The following is a 27,087-nucleotide window of genomic DNA, read 5'->3' as shown; positions in this document are numbered from 1 at the left end:
TGATCGGATTATTGGAAATTTTATTTAAGTTTAATTCAGACCAATTTATTTTGGATTGATCCAATCCAATAATTATAATGAATCGTCCAAATCCGATTTGATAAAGTTTGGATCAGATTGGATCCAATCCAAAACCAATCGATTGACACTCCTAGGTGGATGGCTGTAACTTGATTAGCTAAAATTGAGGGGAGAATAGCATTTGTTTTATTTAAATCGTAGGAATTTGTTCCTCTATTGATTAGAAATTTTACTTTCTGATCTTCTATTATTTTTATTTATTTATTTATTTTTGATGATTTGATCTTCTCTTATTTGGTCACTTAGTAGACCTGGCAAAAAGTCTCTCCAACCTACAAATCTGGCCCAACCTAAAAAAAGTGGGTTAAGGTCCCATATGTAGACCTGAAGTAAAAGGTGGATTCACTTTACCCAATCGGAAGAGATTTTGGGCCGGGTTGGGTCATGGCCCATGGGTCACCATTTGATCCCCTATTTTCAAACCAACATTGATTTGATGGTTAAAACTGTATTTTTTGTAAAAAAAAAAAAAGACTTGGTCAAAGTAAGAATTAAAGTATTGTATCAGGTATTTCATCAAACCACTCAAATATGGATACATTTTGGAAATGCATATATATAAATGAAAAATATGGAGATGCTTAGATATGTTGGGAAATTGATCTAAATCCCATAAGTATATTAATAACATTATATTTAATTAAGGTCAAAATAGTCATAATTAATGTATTAATACATAGGAACTATTATATGTGATAGAAATACATACAATTAATCATACAATTTTATTGATAATGTATCAATCAAGAGTCCTAAAACATATATTATATTTAATATATACACACACACAAATTAATACATGCACAAAGTTATTATTATGTCATTTTCCATTGTAGTACAAAAACATATGCAACTATTATATGTGAATGATTATTATATCAACTATTTTCTATTTTACTCTTTTAACTTTTAGTGTTAACAAAAAAACAATTAAAAATTAATTCCCAAATGTTTGGTAAACAACATTTTTATTTATGTAAACAATAAACACATTATTATGAAATGTAATAACTAAAATATCAATTAATAATTTATAAAAATACATAATCCTAACTTAAATTATATTAAAATTTATAAGATACATATCACACGCAAATTCATAATTTTCTAATTACTATATTAAAATTTTATTTCTACAATTTTTATGAAATAAAAAATCATTTTTGATATAAAAGTAGACCAATGGATTTGACAAATTTAATTTATATTATATTCTTGAGTAATTTATAAATAATATTTTTGATCTCTATAAATAACAAATATGTTGTTGTTTAATGCAAATTAAAACATTAATTAATAATTTATAAAAAAATTAAGATACATATCATGTTCAAATTTATAAATTTTAAGTAATAAAATAATTATTCTATTTTTAATATTTTTATTTGTGTAAATTTCCTAAGATTAAAATCCATTTTTGATATAAATATTAATTTGAGAAATTATTTATTTCATTAATTTACAAAAGACTAAATTTGAATATTATTTTTTTAATATTTAATTGGAGTTCTTGAACATAAATACATGTTAATTGTTTAGACTACACATGGACATTAGAATTGATAATTTTTTTTTATTTCATTTATTGCGATAAGATAAAAATTGGCTTAGTGATTTAAGGTTACATTTAGATTTTAGAACATCTATCATCTCATATCGACATGAATCGATCAATACAATACGATATAAACCGATATGAATGCATGTCACCCTGATACGCATGATTTGGGGGAATACAGACTTAATGGTAGCATTTTCCATATCTCTTGGCGGATATCAATACGATACGCGAAGTATTTAAATCCTTGAGGCCGTTGAATCATTGATCCATCGGTCCCATGGGTCAACCCTAACCTGATTTCTAAGGTTTAGGGTCTAATCTTTTGCCAATCCAATCGGAAAGTTGATTCTATTCGAACCCGACCCGGTCCAACCCAACCTGATTGCCAGGTCTGCTTGTGAATTACGAAATCGGGTAATTTGAATACCGTTTTAAACCCATCAAATGCTAAATGGGTCTGACCGTCTGAGCTCTTGAGCGAAATCAAATAAATAAAAGAAACGGGCGTGCGCGGGAAACCAAATTAGAGTCTAGAGAGAGAGCGAGAGAGCGAGAGAGCGAGAGAGCGAGAGAGCGAGATGGGGCATCGCCGGCAGCAGCAGCAGCAACAGCACGAAGCGGTGGACAATCTGTTGAACCTGTTCACCAAAGCGAGCTACGATCTATCTGTTGTCCAACACAGGCTTGAGAAGGAATTCCAAAACATCTATCCCGAAAACGTAAGCCAAGCTGCTTCTCAGCCTAGGGTTTCTTTCTTCTTTTTCCCCTAACTTCAACATCTAACGCTAGAAATCTTCATATTTGAAGGATCTCTTCGTGTTTCGTTTTGTTTTCGACTTCTTCTCACTCTTATTTTCTATCTGATTTGAAAATTGCAGGCAAATCCAATGAATTTGGTTTCTCGGGTAAAGAAAATACAGGACGAGCTCTCTTCCTTGAAAGATCAGTGCCGTGAGCTTCTTGCAGCAAAGCAGGTATGCTTCGCTTCCAGCTCGTATCTTTGTGTTCGAGTCGACTTGTAATGACACGTTAGAATAATGGTCCATTTTCACTTTTTGAATAAACACTGTTTTAATATCTTTGTGGATTTCTGTTTGTTTTAATGTTTATCCATGGGTATGGCAGGATTTGATAGACCAGGCAAGGACAACTTTAGTTGGGAATAGGAGCTTGCTGCAACGGATGCAGACATCCTCTGGCCTTCCCGTCACCAGGGATTTTGATGATCCGGCGTACGCCGACTTTAACCAGGTGACGGTTCAATTTATATATCCAAAATTGAGTGCAGATGCATGACACCAGATGATATTTTCCAAGTTACATCTGTCAACATTTTCCCGTGAACTTTTCTTATTGATTGTGTATTAACTGAATTAGTTCCATATTTCTTTTTCATTTCTACTTTAGCCCGGCGTCTTCTGCGCCTGTTGTAATAGTTCTTTCTTTTGTGGTTGTATTTTTCCAAGTGGTGTCAATAGAGGTTGCACCATTTGCCAGCAAGCAACCAAGATTAAGCAAGGCAAGACTTTCTTTTTCTTTTTACATTGAAAGAAATGAATGAATGCCAAGGCACAAGTTTTCGCCTTGGGATTATTGCAATAGAACCTTGCTACATTCTCTTGTTCCCTGAAGTTTCATTTAACGATTTTGATGAAATTTTCAGATTAATGTTTATTTCTCAAGCGAACTCAGTTGTTAAAAGCTCCTCTTTCTTAAGCCAAAATAGTAGAAGTTAATTTCTTCAAATTGACCTAGAAGAATTGAGTTAGATCCTAGGGCCTATTATATTTCAGCCTATAGATGTATTTACATTTATATTCAGTGTGTGCGTGATTACTGTTTGTTTTAATCATCTTGGTTTCTGACATGCTGTATTTAGATCATCGACGAGTGGACAGCTCAACTCAGATCAAATAGAGGTAATGGTATTTGCAAGGTTCATTCTTTTTCGACTTTTTTTGTTTTCTAGATCATGGTTTGTGTTTTACCATTCATGTCATCTACTTGGCACACAGTAGTGGGCAGTCCTAGGGTTGTAAGTTGGGCCCATTTAAATTTCAACAAATGCTCAACCTGAGTCCTAGGGGTGCAAGTCTTCAGAGAAATGTGTCAATTCTCATACCAGACAGATAAACGCACAAATAGAGGTTCAAAGGTCTGAGTTCTATCTACTGCTATATGGTGGTTTAAACATGCAAACATTCAAGGGCTAGGCTGCTGTAAATGTTCATCATTAACTTAATAAAGTCATTCTTTAATGGGGCAAGGTGTTAGATGTCTATGTTAGGAATTTTTAAAATTCTTAAATGGTTCTTCTTATACCCAAAAGCTTCAAGGTGTCTAGTGGCGATTCTGGGCGACACTGAGGCGCCTAGTCACTCGTCACCTAGGCAATAAAAAATTTATAATATAAAAAACTGACTTTTGGCTAGTTTCCTAGTTTTATATACCATTCAGCATGTATGTTAATTGAAAAAATAGCAATTCTCTTTATTAAGAACATTAAATTTCCTCTAAAAATGTGGCAAATCATCACATCTAAAAGATAAAAATCTTTTACATATATTAATTTCATTATTTTCAAAAATAATACTACTACAATAAGTATTTAATAGAGAAAATTCCTATTAATTAGCAGCTAAAGATGGTTATCAACTTTATATGATAAATATTCAAGATGGAAAGTAAAATAGAAAAAAAAAACAAGGATGGAGTTTTTGTTTTATTTAGTTAGAGAGAGAGAATAGAAAAAAATAACTTTATTATTCTATTCTTTCTTTCCTTTTCCTTTTTCTTTTCTTTTCTTTCTTTCTTTCTTTTTCTCTTCTCGAAACCCATTAATCTTTTAAATTTCAATAGTAAAACATTAAAACAAAGTACAATTGATATATATAGCATATAATAAAATGTATTAACAAATACATTAATAAGATACAACAACATAAATGATATTATAAAAGGTGTCCGCCTTGTCTTTTTTGTTGCCTAGGCAGGCACTTAGTCGCCTAGAAGGGGACCTAAAAGTCAAGGCGTTTGGGCGAAGTGCCCAGCCAAGGGTGCCTAGTCGCCTAGGTGATGCCTTGGCAACTATGCCCAAAAGAAATGACTCTTTATTCCCTTTGTGCTTTCTATGTAAATAGTACCTGCATATATCCCTCAAAGTTTTGGCTACTGAATTGAAATGGAATTCCAACATTATAACTTATAACGGCAGGAACTGTTCCCAAAGAATTGTAAACTGAAGTTGCACATTTGTGCAATGTTAAATGATATGCTACTTCTAATTTAACAAGAGCATTTTTTGAGAGGCATAGGAAATTATCTCTTACAAGTTCTGACAAACTTTGCATGATGATGACCACAGGCAATAACAAGCTGGAAGCAGATTCAGAGGATATTAATCAGCTTCTCTTCTCAGCAATAGTTCAAGACAATTGATTAGAGCTAACTTGTATAAGATTTTTAATTCTGTAGCCATGTTGTATGTATAGGTAAGGATCTGGTTTTCCTTTGCCAATTGCTTGTGGGCGAGTGAGTACAACTATATGTTTCTCCATTTTGGCTGTAAAATTTGAATGAGAATAAAGTAAAAACATTCTTAAACTTACAAACTCATCTACTAGATTTTTGCAAAGTCATAATCTTTGCATTCCACTACAAATCAAACCCTAGGTTTCCTTTCTCAAAAAATAGATTCAGAGTGGATATCTGCTCTGTATATGTGGTTTCTTTTTTTAGATGTAATGGTCTCAGCTCCACTAGTGTGAGCTTATCTTACACTGCAGGTCCCAAGCCTGGATAAAGGACGAAAGTTGCATCAAGGTGGCAGCTGGAACTAAAACTTTTACTGAACTCTCATTATCATTGGATCCTGAATTGTCTGTTTTGTGCTAATGCTAGGACATTCTGGCATTAAATAGAACAGAATGGAAAAATAGGATTGATGTAGCCAACCCCATATAATTGGGATAAGGCTTGGATGGTGATGATGGTCTGTTGGTCTGCATTTGCTTGATGTCTTCTCATTGTTTTCCCTATTTAGACTACCTATTACCTGTTTTCAGCTGCTATTGTTTACATTCTGAAAACCCTAGAATGCTTTAAATAGTGATTTGCAAAAGCAAACTTCTGTAGGTGAAGCCTGGTATAAATGACAAATGAAGAATATTTTAACAAGAATTGAATGTTGGTTTGGTTTAAATTAGTCGTTGAAGTGAATAGAAGCAGCTTATATGCCACCATATGACATAGATCAGTTTCATGTAGGAGCCGGACTGTATTGATCTTGAATAGTCTTCTTCCATGGCTTCTGCCACCTCTGTTTCTGTTGCAGATGCAACTTCTGCAATGAGACCGGCAACCTGCAAGCAAATTAAAAATGAAGGCTTAGTTTCTTATTTGCTACTTAGGTTCAGTTTGGAAGGAGTACAAATACAAATTTGTAGAGTACAAAACCTTGAATTTTGTATTATTTTGTATGTATTTGCTCTGTACATATTTGTATTTGTACTCTTTCCAAACTGAGCCTTACGGGCACAAGCACTAGAAGCAATAAGTTGATTTAATTTTCTTTTGACACATTTCTTTTGGGGCTTGAGGGGGTTCAGGGAGTGAGGAAGTTGTCTTGGTTGCATGAAGTACAAGGTTTTTGGTTTTGTATTTCTTGTGAATCTTCTTTTATACTTTTGTATTAAAATATAAAATGGAGTTCATTTCAATAGAAACTCCAAAAAACATAATTTCAATTTTGTTATCATTGGAATGAAACTGTCAACAGTAATAGATTTATGGCCTCAAATGCAATAGAAACTCCAAACTTATTTCATTTTAGGTGTCTCAAAACAGACCATAGGTGAGACATCTCTTAGATGGTGTCCTGAAATAACATGCAACGGAGGAACTGAAATTTATTGCCAAGAATAGCTGTCTAAATCTTTGCAAAGCAACTGCAAGAAAAAATATTAAGACAAAAACAGGAGTTACAGGATGCAACTGTTTGTCGATTTAATCTTTCAAGTACAACCTATCCTAGGTATGGATTGGAAGTGGAATTGTTCAACCAAGAATCTATTTGAGATGTTGGACAATGCGTTTTTGTTGCATTCTTTAAGAATAATATGAGAGGAACTGTGTAAATTTACCTCGGGATTTACAGATAGCAACATTTGGAGATTGGAGCGAGCTTCAAGTTCAAGAGAAGCATCCCGTCCAAATAAAGATCCTTTTCTATCAGTTCATCAGTAAGACCTTTCTTTCACAGAACATTTATGAACACCTGACACCTGATTGCTCAACATCATTGATCAAACAGGGCTTGTTTATACTTATATCAGATGGTCTGTACTACTGAACTATTACAAGATGCGTGAGTTTGTCAGGCTCTCGCCGCTCTCCAGATCCAAGGATGTTGTTTCTGGTGACTGATCAATCACTATCATCATCGATGCCCCTTTAGAAATTAGAACAATAACAGTGTTAAAGAATAAATTCAGGTACCTCATCTGAATTGGTATTTATTCTCTAACACGTCTCTCACGCAAAGGTTTATTGGGTTTGAAACACGGATAAACACAGGCCCATCCATAACTTGCTGAAATTTAATTAACTGTAACGGAGGCAACAAGGATAGAATATTAGGCCACTTGGTCAAACAGGCTGTGGTATCATTTCAAGGAACCATTCAACCTATAAAAGTTTAAGTTGCTTGATGAGGATGTGCTCATTGCCATGGTCACACCTAACAATCTCTTTCATCATATGTGGTTTATCAAGCAGTTGCTAGTTGTAGGGCTGTAATTGGGTCGGATTACAATTGGATTTGATCCAAATGCCAAAATGTTATTTCTGAACCTGATCAGGAAACTGATACGTTGGACTTGGGTTGGATTCAGGTTTAATTCGACTATATACATATAAAATATATCATTTACTAGCAATAAATTTTATATAATTGTATATATGTATTATAAATACATAATTTTATTGCATATTTAGGGAAAATTCCTGATTACTACCCCGTACTGTGGGCCTAGGGCCACTTTGGCCCCTGAACTTTAAAACACAACAGTTCAGTACCCAAACTTTCAAAGCGTGCCAATCCAATACCTGTCGTTAACCAGCCATTAAGTGGCATTATGACCTCAACTTTCTTGGATAAAAGAGGCAAGGATTGAGAATGTTTGTCAACGTTTGGATGGTTAATAAAGAAAATTATATAACACTCAAAGGGCATTTTGTGTCTTTTCAAATGCCACCTAATGGATGATTAATGACATGTACTAAAGTGGCACGTTTTGAAAGTTTGAGTATTAAATTGTCGCATTTTAAAGTTCAAGGACCAAAGTGGCACTAGGCCCAAGTACAATGTACTAATTGAGAAATTTTCCTATATATAAATAGGGGTGTTCATTGTACGATTAAAACCGTAAAACCGCACAGAACCAAACCGAAATGTGATTTAGTTTTTACTCAAAACTGTTTGGTCCAATTTCAAAAATTTTAAAAATACAGTTTACAGTTTCGGTTTGGTTTATTAAAATTTTTAAACCAAACCAAACCCTAAATCGTATTAATATAATAATATATATAAATACATATAAAAATTAACTTTTAAATTTTAATTTTAACATTCTTCTCTTTTATTCGATATCCTTCTCCCCTTTTGTTCAATATTCTTCAATCTCCCCTTTTGGAGATTAAAGGGGTAATAGTCACAAGTCAAAGTGAAATTGCAAGAGCAGTTGTAGATCATTTTAGGTATATTTTTAGAAGGCTCCTAAATAAAAGGGTGTGGTTGGAAGGTCTGAATGGCCAACACTGAAGAGAGAAGATAGGGAGTGGTTGGAAAAGAAATTTGATTTGGAAAAAATAAAAGAGGCAGTCTTCTCAATGGATATAGCAAAGACACCGGGTTCAGATGATTTTACGATGGCTTTTTACCAGGATTGTTGAGAAATACTAAATGAGGACTTAATGTTGGTATTTAATGAATTCCATGCCAGAGGAGTAATTAATCTTGGGCTAAACTCCACCTTCATTGCTTCAGTACCCAAGAAAAGTGATGCAAGTCATCCAAAGGATTACAGGCCGATCAGCCTAGTTAATAGCATTTATAAGATCATCACTAAGGTGTTGTCCTTTAGAATTAGGAATGTGTTCCCAACAATCATAGCAAATAATCAAGGGGCTTTTGTGAAGGGAAGGCAGATAATAGATCAGATACTTGTAGCAAATGAGAGCCTAGAGGACTATAAGAGATCCAGGATGAGAGGAGTGGTCTATAAATTAGATCTGGAAAAAGGCTTATGACTTGGTTGATTGGTTTTTCCTATTAGAGGTGGTGATTAATTTTGGGTTTGGAGACATCTGATGGAAATGGGTGATGGTTGCATTAGGGATTGTCATTATTCCATTTTGGTGAACGGGACAGTGGTGGACTATTTCCTAGCTTTGAGAGGGATTAGACAAGGAGACCGCCTATCCCCTTTTTTGTTTACATTGGTTGCAGATGTGTTGGGGAGACTAATATCCAAAGCAGATTCTAAGGATTTAATAAAAGGTTGGAGAGTTGGAAGAGAAAATATACCATTTACACACCTACAATTTGCAGACGACGCAATTCTGTTTTGTAAAGGAGGGGATATCAATAGGATTACAAACCTGAAGCTCACTATACAACTTTTTGAGCAGATGTCAAACCTTAGGGTGAATTTTGAGAAAAGTTATATAGTTGGAGTCAATATGGGGGAAGAGGAGGTTCGGGAGTATGCAGACACTTTGGGGTGTGTAGTACCTAATTGGCCCTTAAATTACCTTGGTTTACCTTTGGGGGATAATCCTTAGAAATGTGATTTTTGAGCCCCTATTGTGGAGAGGTTTGAAAAGAGACTTTCCAACTAGAAAAAAAATATTTATCTCTTGGAGGGAGAATCACCTTAATTAGGTCTACTCTAGCTAACCTTCTTGTCTATTTTTTGTCAGTCTTTAAGATTCCGGCTAAGGTGGCTAGCAGGCTGGAAACACTAATGAGAGAATTTCTTTGGGAGCCAGGGGAGGAGAAGAAAGGACCACAGGGTCAGGTGGGAGGTGGTATGTAGGGGTAAGGAGGAGGGAGGTTTGGGAATTGGGAATATGAGGATTAGGAACTTAGCATTACTAGGGAAATGGTTGTGGAGATTTTCATTGGAGAAAGAAAGACTATGGGTTAAGATAGTGAGAAGCATAAATGGGTTGGTAGACAATAGATGGGACTTTGGGATTCTAGCAATGACTACAAGAGTTTCTCCTTGTAAAGCTATTCAAGCCATCTTGCCCTTATTCTCTCCTTGGATCAGGTATAACTTGCACTCAGGTAACCTCATTAAATTTTGGAAACATGTTTGGGTTGGGGATTATTCTTTGAAAGATCAATTTCCTCTTTTCTTGTACCGTCTAATTCACCTTCTGGGTTCAGATGGAACCTGAGTTTAAGAAGAGATGTCAGGGACACCGAGTTAGAATGTACTTTAGCCTTATTATCCATTCTTGAAGGGGTATTCATTGAGCCATCAAAGACAAATAGTAGAATGTGGACACTCACTCCCTCGGGTTCCTACACTTGCACCTCTTTCTTTAAAGCCCTTTTACCCCCTCCTCTTGTTGGGTTGTCTTTCCCTGTTAAAGAGGTGTGGTGTCGACTTATACCTTCAAAGGTTGAGAGTTTCTGTTGGGAAGCTTTTTGGAAAGAGTTAATATAGGGGATCTATTTCAAAGGAAAAGACCCAATAGTTGTTTGTCTCATCACTGATGTGTTCTTTGTAAATCTGATGGTGAGTCTGGATACCATTTACTAATTTCTTGTCAGTTTGTTAAAGATATTTGGGAATTGTTTACTTCTTTGTTTGGGTGCAGGTGGACTCCTCTTTTGAATGTGCAAAGCTTATTTACTTACATGCCTAATTGGCCAACCAAAAAGGCCAAGATCATGTGGAGATGTGGTAGGGTTGCGGTGTGTTGGACTATTTGGGAGGAGAGAAACTCAAGGGTATTCTCAAATAAGGATAGAAGTTTGGAAGTAATCCTAAAGACTATCCACATTAGGATGATACATTGGTTGAGAAGATTGGAATTGTTTTCAGTGTTCTCAGTTGATGAAATGATAAAAAGTTGGAAAAAGATTGCATATTCAGGCTTAATTAAGAAGACCTTAAATTCCTGCTGGACACCTCCACCTCATGGGTTTACCAAACTGAACTTTGATGGTATCAGCATAGGCAATCCAGGGCCCTCCGGTGTAGGGGGAGTGATAAGGGATGAAAAAGGGAATTTGTTAGCCATGTATTCTGGTCCAATTGGGGTGGGAGATTCCTTGGGGGCTGAGATTCTAAGAGCTCTTGAAGGGATACAAAGGGTTGAGGAAATGAATATTAAAAAGTTGATCATAGAAGGTGATTATGAAATTGTGGTGAATTGGCTAAAAGAGGACAATTCTATGCTCCAGAAATACAACAATGAAAAGAGGAAGTTCAAGTGGCTCACCGAGGACATTGAAATTCATTGTACATGGATAAAGAGAAGTGCAAATGCATTGACAGATGGTCTAGCGAGGCAAGGAGAGTGTAGAAAAACTCTATCTTTTGGGTTGTTTTGTAACTGTTTCATGGTTAGGATGTACTGTAGGTAATTGGGAGTTAAGATTCTTTAGCTCATTCCCTTGTAATTCTGATTTTCTCAATCGTTAATAAAATTCATTGTTATTGATAAAAAAAAAAAAAAAAAAAAAAAAACTAAAAGAACCACCGAACCAGAGACATCAGCCACAGCCCTCCCTCTTACACATTGCCATTTGCCATTGTCGATCACTACTAGTTATACATCGCCTTCATCGTTCATTGTCCAAGGTCTGTCCTCTCTCTCTCTCTAAAAGACTAAAACAAATGAAACCCTAACCCCTATTGTTGTTTCACCATTTTCGTTGACTTACCGCCAACCAGTCCACCGATGTTGCTGCTCCCCTTTCTCTCTCATCCTATCATCTATCTTCCAACCTTTACAAAACACCCTAACCCAAGAATCAGGAAACCCTCTCTTTAACAGAACCATATCTCTCCACCCTAGTTCGACAGTCCCACCATTATCGTCGAGTTGCCACCGGCAGTTCCACCATCTCCTCTCTTATAAATAAAAGCTTTAACCCCTTTATCACTTCTTTGGTTAGTGTTCAACTGTGTATAGGTGCCAGAATTGGAAGTCTGGAACTCTAGAAAATTGGAAATACATTATACCAGACCAAGAATTCGAATTTGGGCTTGAGAGGCAAGTAAAATACCAACCATTTTTAGAATTTTGGGAAAAAATAGTATTTGTTTACTTTTTAATTATATGTTTATATATATGCATGTTTTAGGCATTAGAATGCTCAATTAGATGTTTTATATGAAAATGTTTTTATTCATGTTTTGATTTTTTACTATATTTATTTAATTGATTGTTTTATATTGTTGTTAAAGTTTTTTGGTTTTAGTATATATTGAATATATTTAAAATGTCAGCAATAAATTGATACAAATTGTTTGATTTCTATGCCAAAATGATTTAATTTGGTCTGAGAATTTCCGAAACCGTAATTTATTGATTTGATCTAGATATTCTCCAAACCACACCAAACAGGACTATGAACACCCTTATATATAAACAATAGTATTTAATCAGATTCTGATTTTAATCAGATCAGACGAGAATAAATCGGATATTAGACTTTCGGATGTCAAATCGGCACTACACCCAGCAAATTGTTACCAACATACCATAATTACCATTAACGATATCCTCTTCACAGGACCCCTGAAAAATTGTTGAATGTTGACCTTCAGAGACATGAAATATTAAAAGGATACTATTGATGACAACTCATCAATGGTCTGGTGTTGGACAAGGGTCATGAAAGGTTGCTGCAATCAAGTTTGACATCTGTTGAAGATTGACATTAAATGAAAGTATTGTTTCCAAATATCAGAAAAAAAAATGAAAGCATCGTCTCCGGTGCCTATTGGAAGTATTTTGAAGATGCATTCGCAAATCTTTCCTTGCTCAACCATAAGGTTCAGTTGGAAAGAGTACAAATATAAATATATATAAAATAATACAAAATACAAGGTTTAGTACTGGGTTCTGGGTTGCTGATGAAACTCAAGGGACTTGAACGAGGTACAGCACTTTGTGGATGTGCCTAGCAGCTTGTGCAATGCTAGAGAACATTGATACAAGATCCAAAATATTGCAGTGTATCCATGTATATTTGATTGATAGATTTCGATTTTCAGAGTCACAGATACACTAAAGCCCCTTTATTTTTGAGATTTTATCCATTGACCAATTTACTCATGTTTTTATTTCAGAAACATGACAAAATTAATTTTTCCAAGTATCACTGGTAAGTGATACCCTTCCCAAACCTGGGTAGGTTGAATTTCCCAAGTAGAGGGTAAATGAAAAAAAAAATGCCCCCACAAGATATATTTATCCAAATAAATTAATACCCTTCCCAAAGATGGCCTGATTCAAAGCTTGAAACCTAAAGCAATTTCTACCCATACATTATACCTTTGGAAGATTACCTTGGTGCAAGTGGTGGTTCAGTGGAGAAAGAACTTTGATGATTTCTCTCTTTTGAGATTTGATGCATATATCCTCCAACATGCTGCCGTAACAATTAATGAGAAGTTTTCGTGCTTTATTTTATTCACATTAATATCAGATTCGCATCTGCACCCCACAGAGAATCTTCCAATGACAACTATGGGAGATGTTCCCAATGCACACCGAAATGTGCATGTGGATCTAGCCCCGATGTGAGCTCTTTAATATCTAGTACTTACTGGAATTCTGGGGACCCGGCTGCTTCAATGATTACACGGCACTGAGGGAAGGGTTATGATTCTGTAAATGCCCATTGGTTCAATCAAATGAGATTAAGTTCTAACTTGTAAGAAGTATGAACAGCTACAGGGCAACCATACAGGTTCAAGGTAAATTCATCATGGTTAGTGAGAACTAGGGGTGTCAATGGAACGGACTCGGGTTGGACAGGATTGGACAGACCAATGAGACATTGAATTTGGACAGGCCAATATGACATATTGGATTGGACTTGATCCGTCCATAATGAATTTATATTGGATTGAGCCAATATCTGGTCCATTGATAGAAGATAAGAACATAGGTGTCAATGGAGCAGGTTTGAGCTGAGACCAATTTAGATTTACAGAAATTTGAGCAAATTGAACAGCCTCTGGACCGGTACAAAATGGTCCAAAATATTCATTGGACTGGATTAGACCAGGTCCATTTGTAATAGACTCACATTGGACTGGACCGGATTGGACCAAATCCAGTTCAATTGACATCCCTAGTGAGAACAGTAGGGTTTGTAGCTTCCTCTCTGTGTGGACACAGAGACAGCATGTCCTGAATCTCCATCACCATGATTATTTCTATGAATTGGGAGAAAAAAAATCCAATTCAATGAACCCAATATCCTTGGTGTAAGTAGAAAATTATAATATATTTTATCAATCTACCTAAACACAAGTTAAAAAAAATCCCTCCAACCCACAATCCACCCCTTCGAAGTATAGCCTCCATTGTCAGACCCATCTAAGGAGGGTGCCATCACGACCTCATGGAATTATCTGGACGACTATCAACCTGTTTATTAAAGCTATGTTTGGTGTGATAAAATAAGAGAGGAAAGTTCTCAATAAATTTTGTGAATTGAATTTCCCTCGTCTGTTTCTCTAATTTTCTATCAAACGGAACACAGCCTAAAGGGAGAAATAAGGAATAGCAAATTAAAACCGATGACCTTGAAACTACGTGATGATACCTCAATAGACCAAAACCTACACTGCATAATGTTTGTCAAGTGCTGATAGATCTCATGCAATGGTGAGGAAGAAGGGGGAGGGGGAGTAACCTTATATCTACACAACTTTTAGTTCCTTGAGCCATGTTGTGTGTAGAGGGCATGGATCTGCCTTTCTTTCAGCAAGTGCTTTCTGGGTGAGTGAATAGAAATATCCATTCCTCCACTTGAACTGTAAAAATTCAAAATGCAATGCAGTGAGAAACATAACTCTTTAATGCTAGTGACATTAAATTTATAAACTCATCTATTATACAATAGAACAAGAAGTAACCTCTTTAACAGCAGTTGGGAAGTGTGCAACAGCCCTGGAATAAGCACACAACCTTTCCACTATGGCTTCTTCAAATACCAAGCCTTTCTCGGCTGCTGCTGCAGATGCAAGTTCTCCAATGAGACTGGCAACCTGCAACCAAATACAAGAGAAGAAAATTCTAATTGTTATATTTAAATTGTGTTCTTTCATTCGCTACTTAGAGATGGCTAGTTAATGGAAACAAGCATTAGAAATGCGATTTTCAATAAATCCAGTATCAAGACCGAGGCACAAGCCAAAATATTTATTTCTTCATCCCATTTTGCCAGCATAGTACTTTAGTTCTGAGCTTATGAATTTCATTTTTTTGAGCATTACTTATCATACCATGTTACCAAGCAAACAAGCCACTGACTTCTTTTTTTTATATAGAAAATGGTAACTTCATTCAATGATTAGAAAACAAGCCACTGATTGGTACAAGAAATATATATATATATATATATATATATATCAATAACTTTATTTTTTTGTGGAATTTGAGCTAGAACTCATCATAAATAAGCAACTCAAAATCCTAAAGTAGCATGTTATTTCAAATTTGTTAACAATTCTTGAAACGAAACCATTTTATGCAACAGAATTATGCTAAATCATTTCATTCTACAGGGCCTTACTAGATGCACCTGAGCTACATGATGTCCAAAAGTATATTTAGATAAATACAGGCAAACTTTTTGGTCAAACACTATATTTGGATAAACACAGAAATAAATATATGCAACAAAAAGATCACATTAATCTCAGACCTATATGTAATGATGAAATCTTTACTAAGACAGGGTTCCTAGAACTGATGGAACCTGAAATTATTAATAGAGGTCCCATCCAACTCACTAAGTGCCCCGTAACAAAAAAGGTAGAGCAATAGTTAACACTTAATATGGAACCATCCTGATACAGGATGAATAGCCTACCTTGCTACAACTACAAATACTTGACGAGTGGTGAAGATAAAAACTGTTGTAAAAGAAGAAAAAAAAAATAACAAAGAGAACTACAGTAACCATAGGGTTTAAAGCTAGGAATTGGGGCAAAGATGGGGATAGGTCTAACAAACGTCTTAAGAATGGTAGGGAAGGTTAGAGTTTAAATATAAGATTCTAGAGAAAGAATAATATGCTAAAATACTGTATACATAGAATTTTCAAGAGTGAAAAGGAAAGACTTTTTTGATATCTTGAAAAATAGGATGAATTAAACAAAACAAACTGAAGGAGTGGGTAAATAGGTGAGATATAAAGGAAAGTTGGCATAGATAGAGGTTTATATGTGGCTTGTCACTTGTGGAGTTTCTAAGTTGGATGATTTCTAGAGAGAGTATAGGTTCTTGTAGAAAGTCAACAAAAGATAAACAAAGGATGCAAGAAACTTGAGCACAGATGGAACTAAAAAAAAAAATTATGTATTCTAACAGATGGAATTACAGCTCCAATCAATATTTAAATCAAACATGTGGAATAGGAAGAAAAACCAATAAAGAAGAAGAGAAAATGGTAGAAGAAAGAGTAGTAGAAAAAGAGTTAGGGCTTAGGGAAACAATGCCAAAACAAGCTCCAAGAAAGAAAAAAATCCAATTTTAATTTCACTTGCCTCAGAGAAAAGATGAACATTGGGTGGCTGTGGCTCAGGTTACTCTTCACCATAATTATGAAATTGCCACTGCCCATGCAATTAAGAGAAAAAACAATATAACTTCTAACTTATTGATCCAATTACTTTGGAACTTTAAATCAACCCTAAAGATGACTTAACTAACAACTTACAATGGATGAACATTAAATCAAAAAGTAAAATGACCAAATTATCATTGTAAATGAAAATTTTAAAAAAATCAGAAAACATAGAAAATTCTTAAACCCAAACAAAAGATCCTTATGACATAATTGCAGTGAGGTAGATACAATTAGAGTATGAGGCCAGCAAACAATGAGACCATTGTGATCATGCCATCTATTGATTTTGAATGCAAACCAATTCAGCATCCTTCCTGCCTCTAGCTATCCAAAGTCTTGGGAGGGGTGGTCATGATATTTGGCATTTTTTGAACAATAAACCACTTTTCGACTTGAACCCTCATTTTCAGGATGTTCCTCTGTTCTAATACATATTTAATTTTATCCAGAATCAGTACCATACAAAATGATGAGTTGACCATGTACATTCAATTGAATGCAATTGAGAGTTAGATTGATTGCATGCATAAATATTCAATAACATTAGGTCATTGGCATTGTATGACAAAAAGGTTTCAGTTTTCAGATTATAGGACCATCCCTCCATGAAGATGTTTAGCGACTTTGTCAACAAATCATCCAAGAGCTGGCCCCCCAATTAGGCACCCCAGACTGATGAAAGCATACTTCTTAAGCATTGGCAGTTTGGCACTAAGAATGCACCAGGCAGTGATGATGATGTCCCAGAGATTGTGGGATGAGATAAAAGTATGAATGATACGCTAATACAATTCTTCAAGTAACGATTAGAGAATGATGTAACTTGCCTCAGAACGGTATTGGCTCTCCACAACACCTACTGTGGCTCCCGGATGCCGGGCTCCAACCAGCATGAAAGCACATATCCATATTAGTTTCTCTAACATTTGCTTCTGAAAAGCTTCCTTGTCGAGGACCTGCCAACAATATTTATCCAACTTCAATGCCAAAATTGTTCTTTGTATCTAAACATAATATATTGACACAAATGGTAAATTGCAGTCCAAACAGAAATTCGAGGCTTAAAATCAAAACCCATCTCCCACCTTGCAAGAAAGGCCTCCAGCATGCAATCTTGATGCCACAGCAGATGCCCATTTCCCGTATGCCGCCGTTAATCCCTCGGGATTGGTATCCGTCTTCCCATCCACCGGAGGCTCTCCAAGCTTGGAAACGGCGAAATACGCCAAAACCTGGTCGGCATCACCTAGGCCTTTGCTCTCAAGCCATGGCTCAAGCATCCCATTCTGGAAAAAAACCAAGTCTGCTAGATTATTAGCATCCATTCTGCTTTACCAGACTAAACATGATTTCTGTAACATCAAACTAAGCAATCAAAATCCATAACAAAGAAAACCCAGATGAGGCAAATGCTCTAATTAGGTACCGCTCCACCGGGATTGAGGAGTGGATTGAAGAACAGCTTCGAGGTCGTCGTTCCTGGTGCAGACCAAGATGGGTCCAGGGAAATCGAGCGGCACAGATTCCCCTCTCTTCACAAGCACATCGGAGCCGTCCCCCATGCTTTGCAAAGCTTTTCCTACTCGCCCACCTCCGACGATGATGGCGGGGACAACAGTGGTGGTGGCCGCCATTGCCGCCGACGCCCTAACCTTGACACCACTAGACCTGACAGTGGCTCTGCTGCAGTGACGCCAGATGGAACTAGTAGAACAGATTGCAACTGCGTTGGCCATCCGTGCGCCGGGGCTGTGGACTTATAAACCCACCCCAACTTGCTGGATGCTGAGCTACGGGGAACATGCTGTACTATTTTTTTATCTCTTTTCTGTTCATAAGTGACGACTGACGACGACGATAGCCACCCGTTCAAAACATGATCTTTGTTCTCCTTCTCCGCTTCTCTTATCTTGTCGTCCCCAGCGTACGTTAGAAGGGAAAAGAGTCTCTCCCCTCCACAATCGAGCTCACGTCTGCGCCCACAACGTTCCACAGAACATCCCACCGTGTATTTAGAACATCTCCCGATGATGTACCAGAAATGATAAGGTTCGATCGGTTAGAATAAGGTTCGACCAGACATATATTCTCTCTTCCCACTCTCGACCACGGCCCGGAATTCATATATGCGCCTAGAAGTGTAAATCGGGTTGTGCCACCCGTGGCCTGGCATGGCCCAGCACGACGGCCTGTGGGTCGTGTCAGGCCCGCCATGACCATGTGGGTCGTGTTGGGCCTAGGATTTTAGGTCCACGGGCCGGCATGGCATGGCACGACCCAACCCGTAGCCCGGTCCAGCATGGCCCGTGGCACAGCCCATATTATTTATATATATATATATATATATATATTATAATTATAGAATAATATTACTATATAATATATTAATAAAATAAATAATTTTTTTATTTTATTATACTAATTTATTTAACTATTGCATATATAAGCAATTTTATACACAAAATTCATATAAAATTAAAAATTTAAGTTTTTTTATCAATTTTTTTAAATAAATAGTTTTGGCCCAATACATGGTTTGACTCGGCCCACGGGCCAGCCTAGCTCATGGCATGGCATGGCACGGCACGGGCCCACATGGGCCCGAGCCGTGGGCCGTACTGGGCTGACCCCCAAATTTTTCACTGGAGAGAGTGGCACGGCCCACTTTACACCTCTATCTGCGCCCCACAACGTCCCACAACACATCCCCGTTGTGTATTGGCAACATCTCTCGATGATGACATCACCGAGACTAGTACTATCATTGAGAGATATTCATAATACAGGGCGGGGATGTGCTGTGGGATGTTGCGGGGCATCCCCTTGTGGGGTACAGATTTGAACTCCACGCCCAGGGTTGTTCATGGTCGGTTCTACCCTATCCAATCAATTATTGAATAATATAATATATAAAAGTATCCTGATTTTTTATGATCTTTATTTTATTTTTTCAGTAATGGGCTATATACGGCATGGGTACCTCAACCCCCAAACCCTATACCTCCCAACCTCGATTAAGGTGGTTTTTCGTATTTGTTTCATACAATGTTTAAAGTATTAGAAACAGTGTATGGAAAAGACAATTTTAAGAAATGTATGAAGATAGTATGTGTATCGAGAAAAATTAAAATAAATATATATACATACGAAAATACTATAAATACTTCAATAAATCATCAAAATACATCAATAACTTTAAGGGTTTGGAATCAGAATCAGAATGGACCATGCGATTGGTTGGGCGGAACTGAAATTTGATTCCCATGACAATCCCCCATTTGAGAGAATGGCCATTCCCGACCCACCCCCCGTAATCAGAATCCTATTCTTGTTTCTTAAAATAACAAAAAAAAACAAAATTACATTTAAAGCCCTCAAACCATTTTCACTAGCCGTTTCCAACTTTTATACCCCTCTCTCACTCATCTTTCGTCTCTCTCTCCTTACAGTTGAAGAAGAACGGATTTGGACTGAAGCTCCGGCGACGGCAAGGTAAGTCATCGTGGATTTTGCTCTCCCTCCTCTCATATTCTCCTTCTCTCTCTCACTCTTTTTCATTCCTTCCCTATCTTTTTATTGCAGATCAGACCATGATGATTTCTTTTTGTTATTAGATTTTACACACACTCTCTCTCACACGGCTCGGCTCGATTTACAGGGATGAAGACAATACAGAATAAGCCGTAGTAGAAAATTGCAGACCAGACTAGACCACAATGATTGCTTGAAATGCTGTGAGAAGAAATTCCTTTTATTCTGCTGTTTGCCTGCTTCTCTGCTGGCTTATGGGCCTTATTTTGTAGTGCTGTGTCTTGGGCTGTTTTTTGTTTAGAATTCTTCTATTGGAGTTCTCTGCATTCCTAATCTCTAATAATTTTCTTCTGTTCTCATTAAATGGCAATAACAACAATTTGGCAACCACATACACTGAGCATAGTGCACACTAGCAATTTAACTTGTGGAATGAATGGGACCAATGAATCCACTTATAAGTATTCTTTTATCAAATGGCACTTTAATAGTTTGATGATTGACCTATTACATTCTTATGGATGATGATCTCCTAATTGCATCCCATTGGATGATGCATATAAACCATGGTCTTGATTTCCTTGGATACAAATAATTTCCTGCAATGCCCCCTCCTCCATGCTTTCTTTCTTGAAGGTGGGAAAATATCTCTTATATTATCTCCTAGTTATACATTTTTTCCTAAGGGGCCATTTGATAACATCTAAAGTTGCTGAGCTGAAAGATATATTGCTTTGTCTTTTAGTTGATAAAATAATTAAACAATGAAAATTTTAAGGGTATAATGATCTACCCAACTTCAACTTCAACCATTAAGGAGCTCACAACCTCCTAAAAATCTTATTTGCTAAAAAAGCAATAAACTTTTTAGTTCACCCACTTCAGCTGTTATCAAATGGCCCCCAAATATCAGAATTATCAGGATTCTTAATTTATTGGGAGAAATCAATTTTCTTATAGCCGAATTAGTGTTTTTAAGGAGATGATAATAATTTTGGTTGAAGTTATATCTAGTAGATATGAAAAGTTTGATTATTTTGAAGTCTTGAGGAGGGGTGCTTGGTACTTTTAATTTGCATCCATATTGTTTAACACAGTTTAGTAAAGTTTCAACTTAGTACTTACCAGTAAAAAAAGAATGTTTACTTATTTTGGTGAAATAATTTAATGTCATTTATTTAAAGGTGTTAGTTATCTTAATTGTTAAAGTCTTTTTTTTTCCTCTTTTATTTTGGGGGGAGGGGGAGGAGGAGGGGTGTTACTTTTACAATGAAATCATGCCTCCTATGCAGTTTTAAAACCTATTGTTTCTAAGGTACTTATCCATAAATCCAATTTTGCATTTAATCCCCCTCTAGTTTTGTCAATCAATACTATGCCATCTTCTACCCAAATAAAAATAAAAAAATTAATTAATAAATAATAAAACAGAATAAAATAATACTGTGTCATCAGTAAACAACACACACCAAACACCATAAATGTGTTTATCAATTTTTCTTGCCTAGCTATGGATTATAATTATGTGTTCCATACAAATTTCTGATTTTTTAACAGGCACTGATATAGTTTCATTAAGAAACAAAAAGGGCCTTGATAACATATGAAGGGGGAAAAGAGAAGGCCCCTGGTAGGGTTCTGTGATGGCATGAAATAGCTGCTACCCTTCTATCCTGCATCCTGCCCCATTTCTACAATATTTTCATTCACTGTACCTTTACAAGCAGAACTTGGCATCGCTATTTTAAGGCTTTTAAGGCCCAATAGTTTGTTCCAGAATCCAGATTCAGTGGAGTCATTGGGTTGCTAGAATCTGAAGGGATTGAATAAGAAAGGGAATGTGCTTTGGAACTTAATTCAGTATGACTACAGAGGAATACTTGTATCTTTGAGCAGAAAAAGAACCCTGTAAAAGCTGTTATCAATCTCAGTGTTGAGATTACACAATCATGTCTAACAAATCACAGTCTATGCAGCGATGTTCATAAGAATGATTTGCTGACTTTTGATTACTTTTTGAACTTTTAGTTTTCTGACCAGTTGTTTCTTACACAATTTTTTGACAAGGGATGTTCATAACCTAAATGCATCTCTAGTTTGGATTTCTGCATGTTGATGTGGTGATGTTGCAATTGTAATAATATGAATTATATGTTCTATAAATTGATAATTCATGAGGCAAAAAGATGATTTAGTTTAACAATCCTGAAATAAAGAAGTTTGAAATGTCCACGATGGTTTAATGTAAGCAGAAAATGGATGTATACCAAGGTTCAAAGTTTCGGAAATGCTATGTGTATCGAAGAGGCAAATTTAAAAGACATATCGGGATACGCCTTGGATATGCATAGATACGGACGAAAAATTAAGATACGCATGGAAACACATGGAAATGCTATAAATAATCTAATAAATCATAAGTAAACATCAGTATCACTAAATATAAGACATAAATGAGCTATTTATGCATAAAAATAACACGTTTTAGTGGGTTTTATGAAAAAAAAACATTATAATCAATAAACGAGAAGTTGGGAATAGAAACATACTATCTAATTATGGACATAATAGGTCAAGTAATTATTTTGCATGTTTTATTCTAATTTTCTAAAAACTAAATAGTTATTTATTTTTATTCAAATAATTATTTTGCATGTTTTATTCTAAAAATTAAATTAAAATTAAGAAAAGTACATATATAATGAAAAATTGAATAAATTTATGGACATAATAGATGAAATAATTAATTTTCATATTTTATTCTAAAAATTAAAAAATAAATAAATATCAATGTTTTAAAACACATAGTTATTCCACTACCTAGAGGCGTGAAGCATAGTTTAGAATGCAAGAGGCGTAAGCTTCCTTAAGAGGAGGAAGGAGGAAGGGGGATTTCATTTTTTTTCTTTATCTTTAATAAAAAAATTTATATTAAGAAAAATAAAAATGCATAATAGTTGTTAAAAGGGGGGTCTCGCTCGCTTGCCGAAGCGGAGCAAGACCCCCCTAACTCAAAAAAATAAATTAGGCTACATCGAAAAGGGGGACAGGGGGGCGAAGCCCCCCAACCGAAGGGTTAGGGGGCAAACCACTTTCTTTCCCCTTATTTGCCGTGTAAGTGGGTGCCGCCTTAGATAGGACTGCCGGCTTAGGTAGGAAAAACTGCTGCCTTCCCCTTGGTCCGATGCGGTTCAAAGTTCTCTAAGGCGGCAGTTTTTCGGACCGCCGGCTTCGCCTGAATAAGTTGGTGGTCTAGACCACCGCCTTAGGTCCTGTGTGACACTACTTCCCATCTTGTTCATAGCTAAGCTGGCAGATATGGACCGCCAGCATAGACCTTTTCTAAAAAAAAAAAATTATATGCCTACTTAATTTCAGCATTTTTGATACCTGCCTTTTTCCAATGATTTAGCATCTTAATGTACCTACGAAATCCTATAATTGATACATGAAAACTTTGATAAATAAAAAATGTAATTTAAAAATTACATTAAAAAATCCAAAAACAAATTATTCAAATACAACATTCAATTGACATATTAACACTACAAGAACCTCAAAAATTTCCAACGATATCTAATTGACATATTAACCATACAAGCCACTGGTAATGATAGTTGTCTTCCTTTTGAATGTTTAACTTTGGAATATTTCTTGAATTCCTTCACCGTTTCCTACGAGTCAAGCATTAGAGTGTTAGCAACAATTTTCATTCAATAGATGTATTAAAATAATAATTTCTTTCATTACAAATCAAACAAATACCTTGATGCCTCCAACTAATCACACACTTAACCACAATAACTATGCATTGGAAATTGATTGCTCCACGTATAACCAGACCTGGAGTCCTGGACCTTATCAAATGTATGATTTACAACTCTTATGAGGTTCACACCTAAATTTGAGACCTAGAATTCTAGACTCCGATCCAAATGCCAAAATAAATTAGGTATGTAGAGATTGGGAACATCCTATTGCAAAACATTGAAACATAAACTTCATTATATGCATACAATTAAAGACGAAAGAAAAGATATACTTCATTATATGCATACAATTATGATCTGATCCCTCATAAGCTTCAAGGTGGTGTCAGAATTTGGACTTACATAAGCTTCAAGGTGGTGTCAGAATTTGGACTTCCGTATTCTCTCCTCCATATACTGTACCCTCCCTTGACTGTAGTCTTGAGCTGTTTGGATTGTTCAATTGCTGCTGCTTGCATTTGCTTTTCAGACTCTTTGTTCTAGTGGATGAGCTCTGCAATTTGAAGTTCCCTCCTTGCCCGTCGCAGTTTCTACAAAACTTAAAAACATGACCACCCTGAATCCATTGTCCTAAAGATATTTAGAATTTGTGATTAGAAGAATTAAACAGTTCACCTGTCGCTGGAGCTTTATTGGGTTCATTATGATGGTTGGTTGATACTGCATACCTCCATCCTTGAATTGATGTTCATCAGTAGAAAGCTCACTTCTGTCATCCATTTCACTCATCACATGTTGAAATGAATCTTCTCTTGCCTGAAGAAAGCAGTAAGATGGAAACAAATAGCAGTGTTATTAATACAGAAGGAAAAGGTAGTCAAATCAAAATTTTAGACATATATTCTGGACATTACAACCTATCATATTTTAATTGGTATGGCCTATTTAAGGTATACAAGGATGACATGACCATTCCAAAGAGTCCATAGAAAGGAGACCGGTGGATTTGTCAAGCATTCACTTCTGTACTGGAGCTTCCCAACGTAACATTATCTTTCCAGAGTTCTCATTTTTCAATTCTAAGAAATGCCTACAACAAAAAGCTTATTTTGGACATTTGGAAACTAGCAAAAGCTTCCTGGTTGAAAGTTGCCCCATGAACAGCAGAATTCAACAAGTACATGTGAGGCACCACCACCTTATAATTGAGCTAGTAGGTGGGCTTTTCTTTTATTCTTTTTACCGTAAGTCCAAATATCTATGCATGTTTACTTGGCCTTACCTGTTTTAGAAACTCATAAAATTTGGCATTATTTTGGGGTGGTACTGATATTTTAATTTTTTAATTAACTTCCAAGATTTGATTATAGCAATGCCTTTATCTTTTATTCTAGGTTGTTGTTCATGTTTCCAAGACTAGGGTCACTTATACCAATTCTATTAAAACTGAACTAACCCAAACAAATGGCAGTTCAAGATCTTATAACTAATGCACCTGAACTGATCAATGGTGTCTGTGATATCATAAATGAATCAATTCTAAAAAAAATTGAGGGTACACACAGTATTTTAGAAGGTGCACCTGGGTTCACAATCAAGGCTCATTGTTAGGTGCACTTTGCCAGACTTGTTGCTATGTTCTTTTTAATCAGTGACAGTAAAGCTTTGTTATAGGGAAAAAAATGAACAGAAAGTACAAAGTTCAAAGAACAACCAACACCCATGGAAAAAAAAACCATGAAAAATTAGGGCAGTGCCCTTGGCTGCTCCCCACCTACAATTTAAATGTAGTACTCCTAAAATTTGGCACATTTTGAAATTCGAGTACCAAAGTGAGACTAGGCCCAAGTACATGTTAGTAATCTACAAAGGATTACTGTTGACATTTCAAATGCTGTTTATTTTGCCTACACAGGACCTTTTTATCAAAGTCTGGGGGTAAAAAAATGGCCTTCTTTTAGGGTCAAAATTGGCTTTTTTGTAAAGTTCAAGGGTTGTCCGAGCAAAAAAAAATGTTTTGAATATAGTGTGATAATGTACATATTACATTACTTAATTTAATCAATAAAGATAATATAAGTTTTAAACTAATATTATAATATTATATTTATTGAAAATCAAGTTTTTAAAGAGCATGTTTCTTCTTCTTCTTCTTTTTAATAGAGGAGAGACAAAGAGTTAAGAAAAAACAGGTTCCATGGATAGACCTTAGAACTAACCCTAGAACTGCCAATGCCAAAACCGACACGAGAACTCACCTTCACCGGATAGGTTTCAAGTTTCAAAAACTTGGAACTGACCCCTATATGGCAGGTTCTAGGTTCTGCCATGGAATTGAACAGAATCGACCCATACTCACCCTTAATAGTGGGATCCATACTTACCAAAAAGCGAGCATCGAAAAACTCCCCCTTCCCCAAACTTACCGCCAAATGAATGTGACCTAAATATCAAAATGACAAAAATAATCATTCTCAAAAAATAAATGATAATATACTAATCATTCTCATGGCATTCTCAATATGAATTTTGTTAAAAGAAAGTTGAGAGAAACATTGAAAGTTAGGATTAAAAATAAAAAGGAAACATGAAAGGGAAAGATGGTTTCCCAAAATAACATGGATTTTAGAAATATTTAAGGAATATTCTAAAGAATTAATTATCAAAATAATGGAAGGGTAAGTTATAAAGAACCCCTTGTACTATAGGGTTAGTGACAAAAACCACCCTGTATTGCGACAAAGACCTCCCTAAACTTTTATCGTGCAATAAATACCCCCTAGTTGTTAAGTAAGTTGACGAAATGCATTAAATTACCAAAATACCCACCTAAACTTTGTTTATTGTCTTCCCATTGCCTTTTGTCTTAAACCCTAACCTAATCTAATCTTTGTATTCCTTTCCCGAAAAAAAATTACCTTGAAAGAAGCATAACTTAAGGAACTACAAAATAAATGAGAGAGGTAGCATAGAAAGAAATCCTGTTCAATTTGAAATTATTACAAGCTATGAATAGGGATGGCAATTTCTACCCTACCCAGTGGGTACCTGCCACTACCCCCCCTGATGGAGAAGGTTCTTTTGCTTAAATGATGGGTTTTGGGGCAGGTACGGATTTTGGCATTCTACAACCTTTATATACTAGTTTGCTAAACTTAATAATATTTTGAATTTTATGTGAAGGATATAATTTCTAGTTTTTGTTTTTTACATGTATTAATTAAATAATTAGAAATCTTGATGTTTATTTGTGTTATTTTACTTATTTATTGCTTATATATATGATAAGAAATAATAGAAAATTAGATGCA

General features: G+C 35.7%; 2 protein-coding genes across 2 annotated transcripts; one reads left to right on the top strand and one right to left on the bottom strand.

Moving 5' to 3' along the window:
- Positions 1-2,159: 2,159 nt before the first annotated feature.
- Positions 2,160-5,253, top strand: LOC104589844 (spindle/kinetochore-associated protein). Its single transcript, XM_010248279.3, has 5 exons — positions 2,160-2,361; positions 2,521-2,616; positions 2,768-2,893; positions 3,522-3,561; positions 5,007-5,253. Exons 1-5 carry the CDS (start codon positions 2,221-2,223, stop codon positions 5,078-5,080), a joined length of 477 nt encoding a protein of 158 aa, XP_010246581.1. The 5' UTR covers positions 2,160-2,220; the 3' UTR covers positions 5,081-5,253.
- A 9,076-nt stretch (positions 5,254-14,329) lies between these two features.
- Positions 14,330-18,426, bottom strand: LOC104589845 (nuclear protein). Its single transcript, XM_010248280.3, has 5 exons — positions 17,962-18,426; positions 17,621-17,838; positions 17,363-17,491; positions 14,818-14,949; positions 14,330-14,715 (listed from the first exon to the last, which is right to left on the bottom strand). The coding sequence occupies exons 1-5, from the start codon at positions 18,269-18,271 to the stop codon at positions 14,602-14,604; spliced, it is 903 nt and encodes a 300-aa protein (XP_010246582.2). The 5' UTR covers positions 18,272-18,426; the 3' UTR covers positions 14,330-14,601.
- Positions 18,427-27,087: the final 8,661 nt, after the last annotated feature.

Source organism: Nelumbo nucifera, chromosome 2 (genome assembly GCF_055504915.1).
Source record: "Nelumbo nucifera cultivar China Antique chromosome 2, China Antique-T2T, whole genome shotgun sequence".
Classification (NCBI taxonomy): Eukaryota; Viridiplantae; Streptophyta; class Magnoliopsida; order Proteales; family Nelumbonaceae; genus Nelumbo; species Nelumbo nucifera.
This window is presented reverse-complemented; position numbering and strand designations above follow the sequence as displayed.

Coding starts and splice junctions, on each gene's coding strand:
- LOC104589844 (XM_010248279.3), top strand. CDS start 2,221: ATGGGGCATCGCCGGCAGCAGCAGCAGCAACAGCACGAAGCGGTGGAC. Junction 2,362..2,520: donor AAAACATCTATCCCGAAAAC/GTAAGCCAAGCT, acceptor TGAAAATTGCAG/GCAAATCCAATGAATTTGGT. Junction 3,562..5,006: donor TCAACTCAGATCAAATAGAG/GTAATGGTATTT, acceptor TGATGACCACAG/GCAATAACAAGCTGGAAGCA.
- LOC104589845 (XM_010248280.3), bottom strand. CDS start 18,271: ATGGCCAACGCAGTTGCAATCTGTTCTACTAGTTCCATCTGGCGTCAC. Junction 17,839..17,961: donor TCCTCAATCCCGGTGGAGCG/GTACCTAATTAG, acceptor ATAATCTAGCAG/ACTTGGTTTTTTTCCAGAAT. Junction 14,716..14,817: donor TCCCAACTGCTGTTAAAGAG/GTTACTTCTTGT, acceptor GAATTTTTACAG/TTCAAGTGGAGGAATGGATA.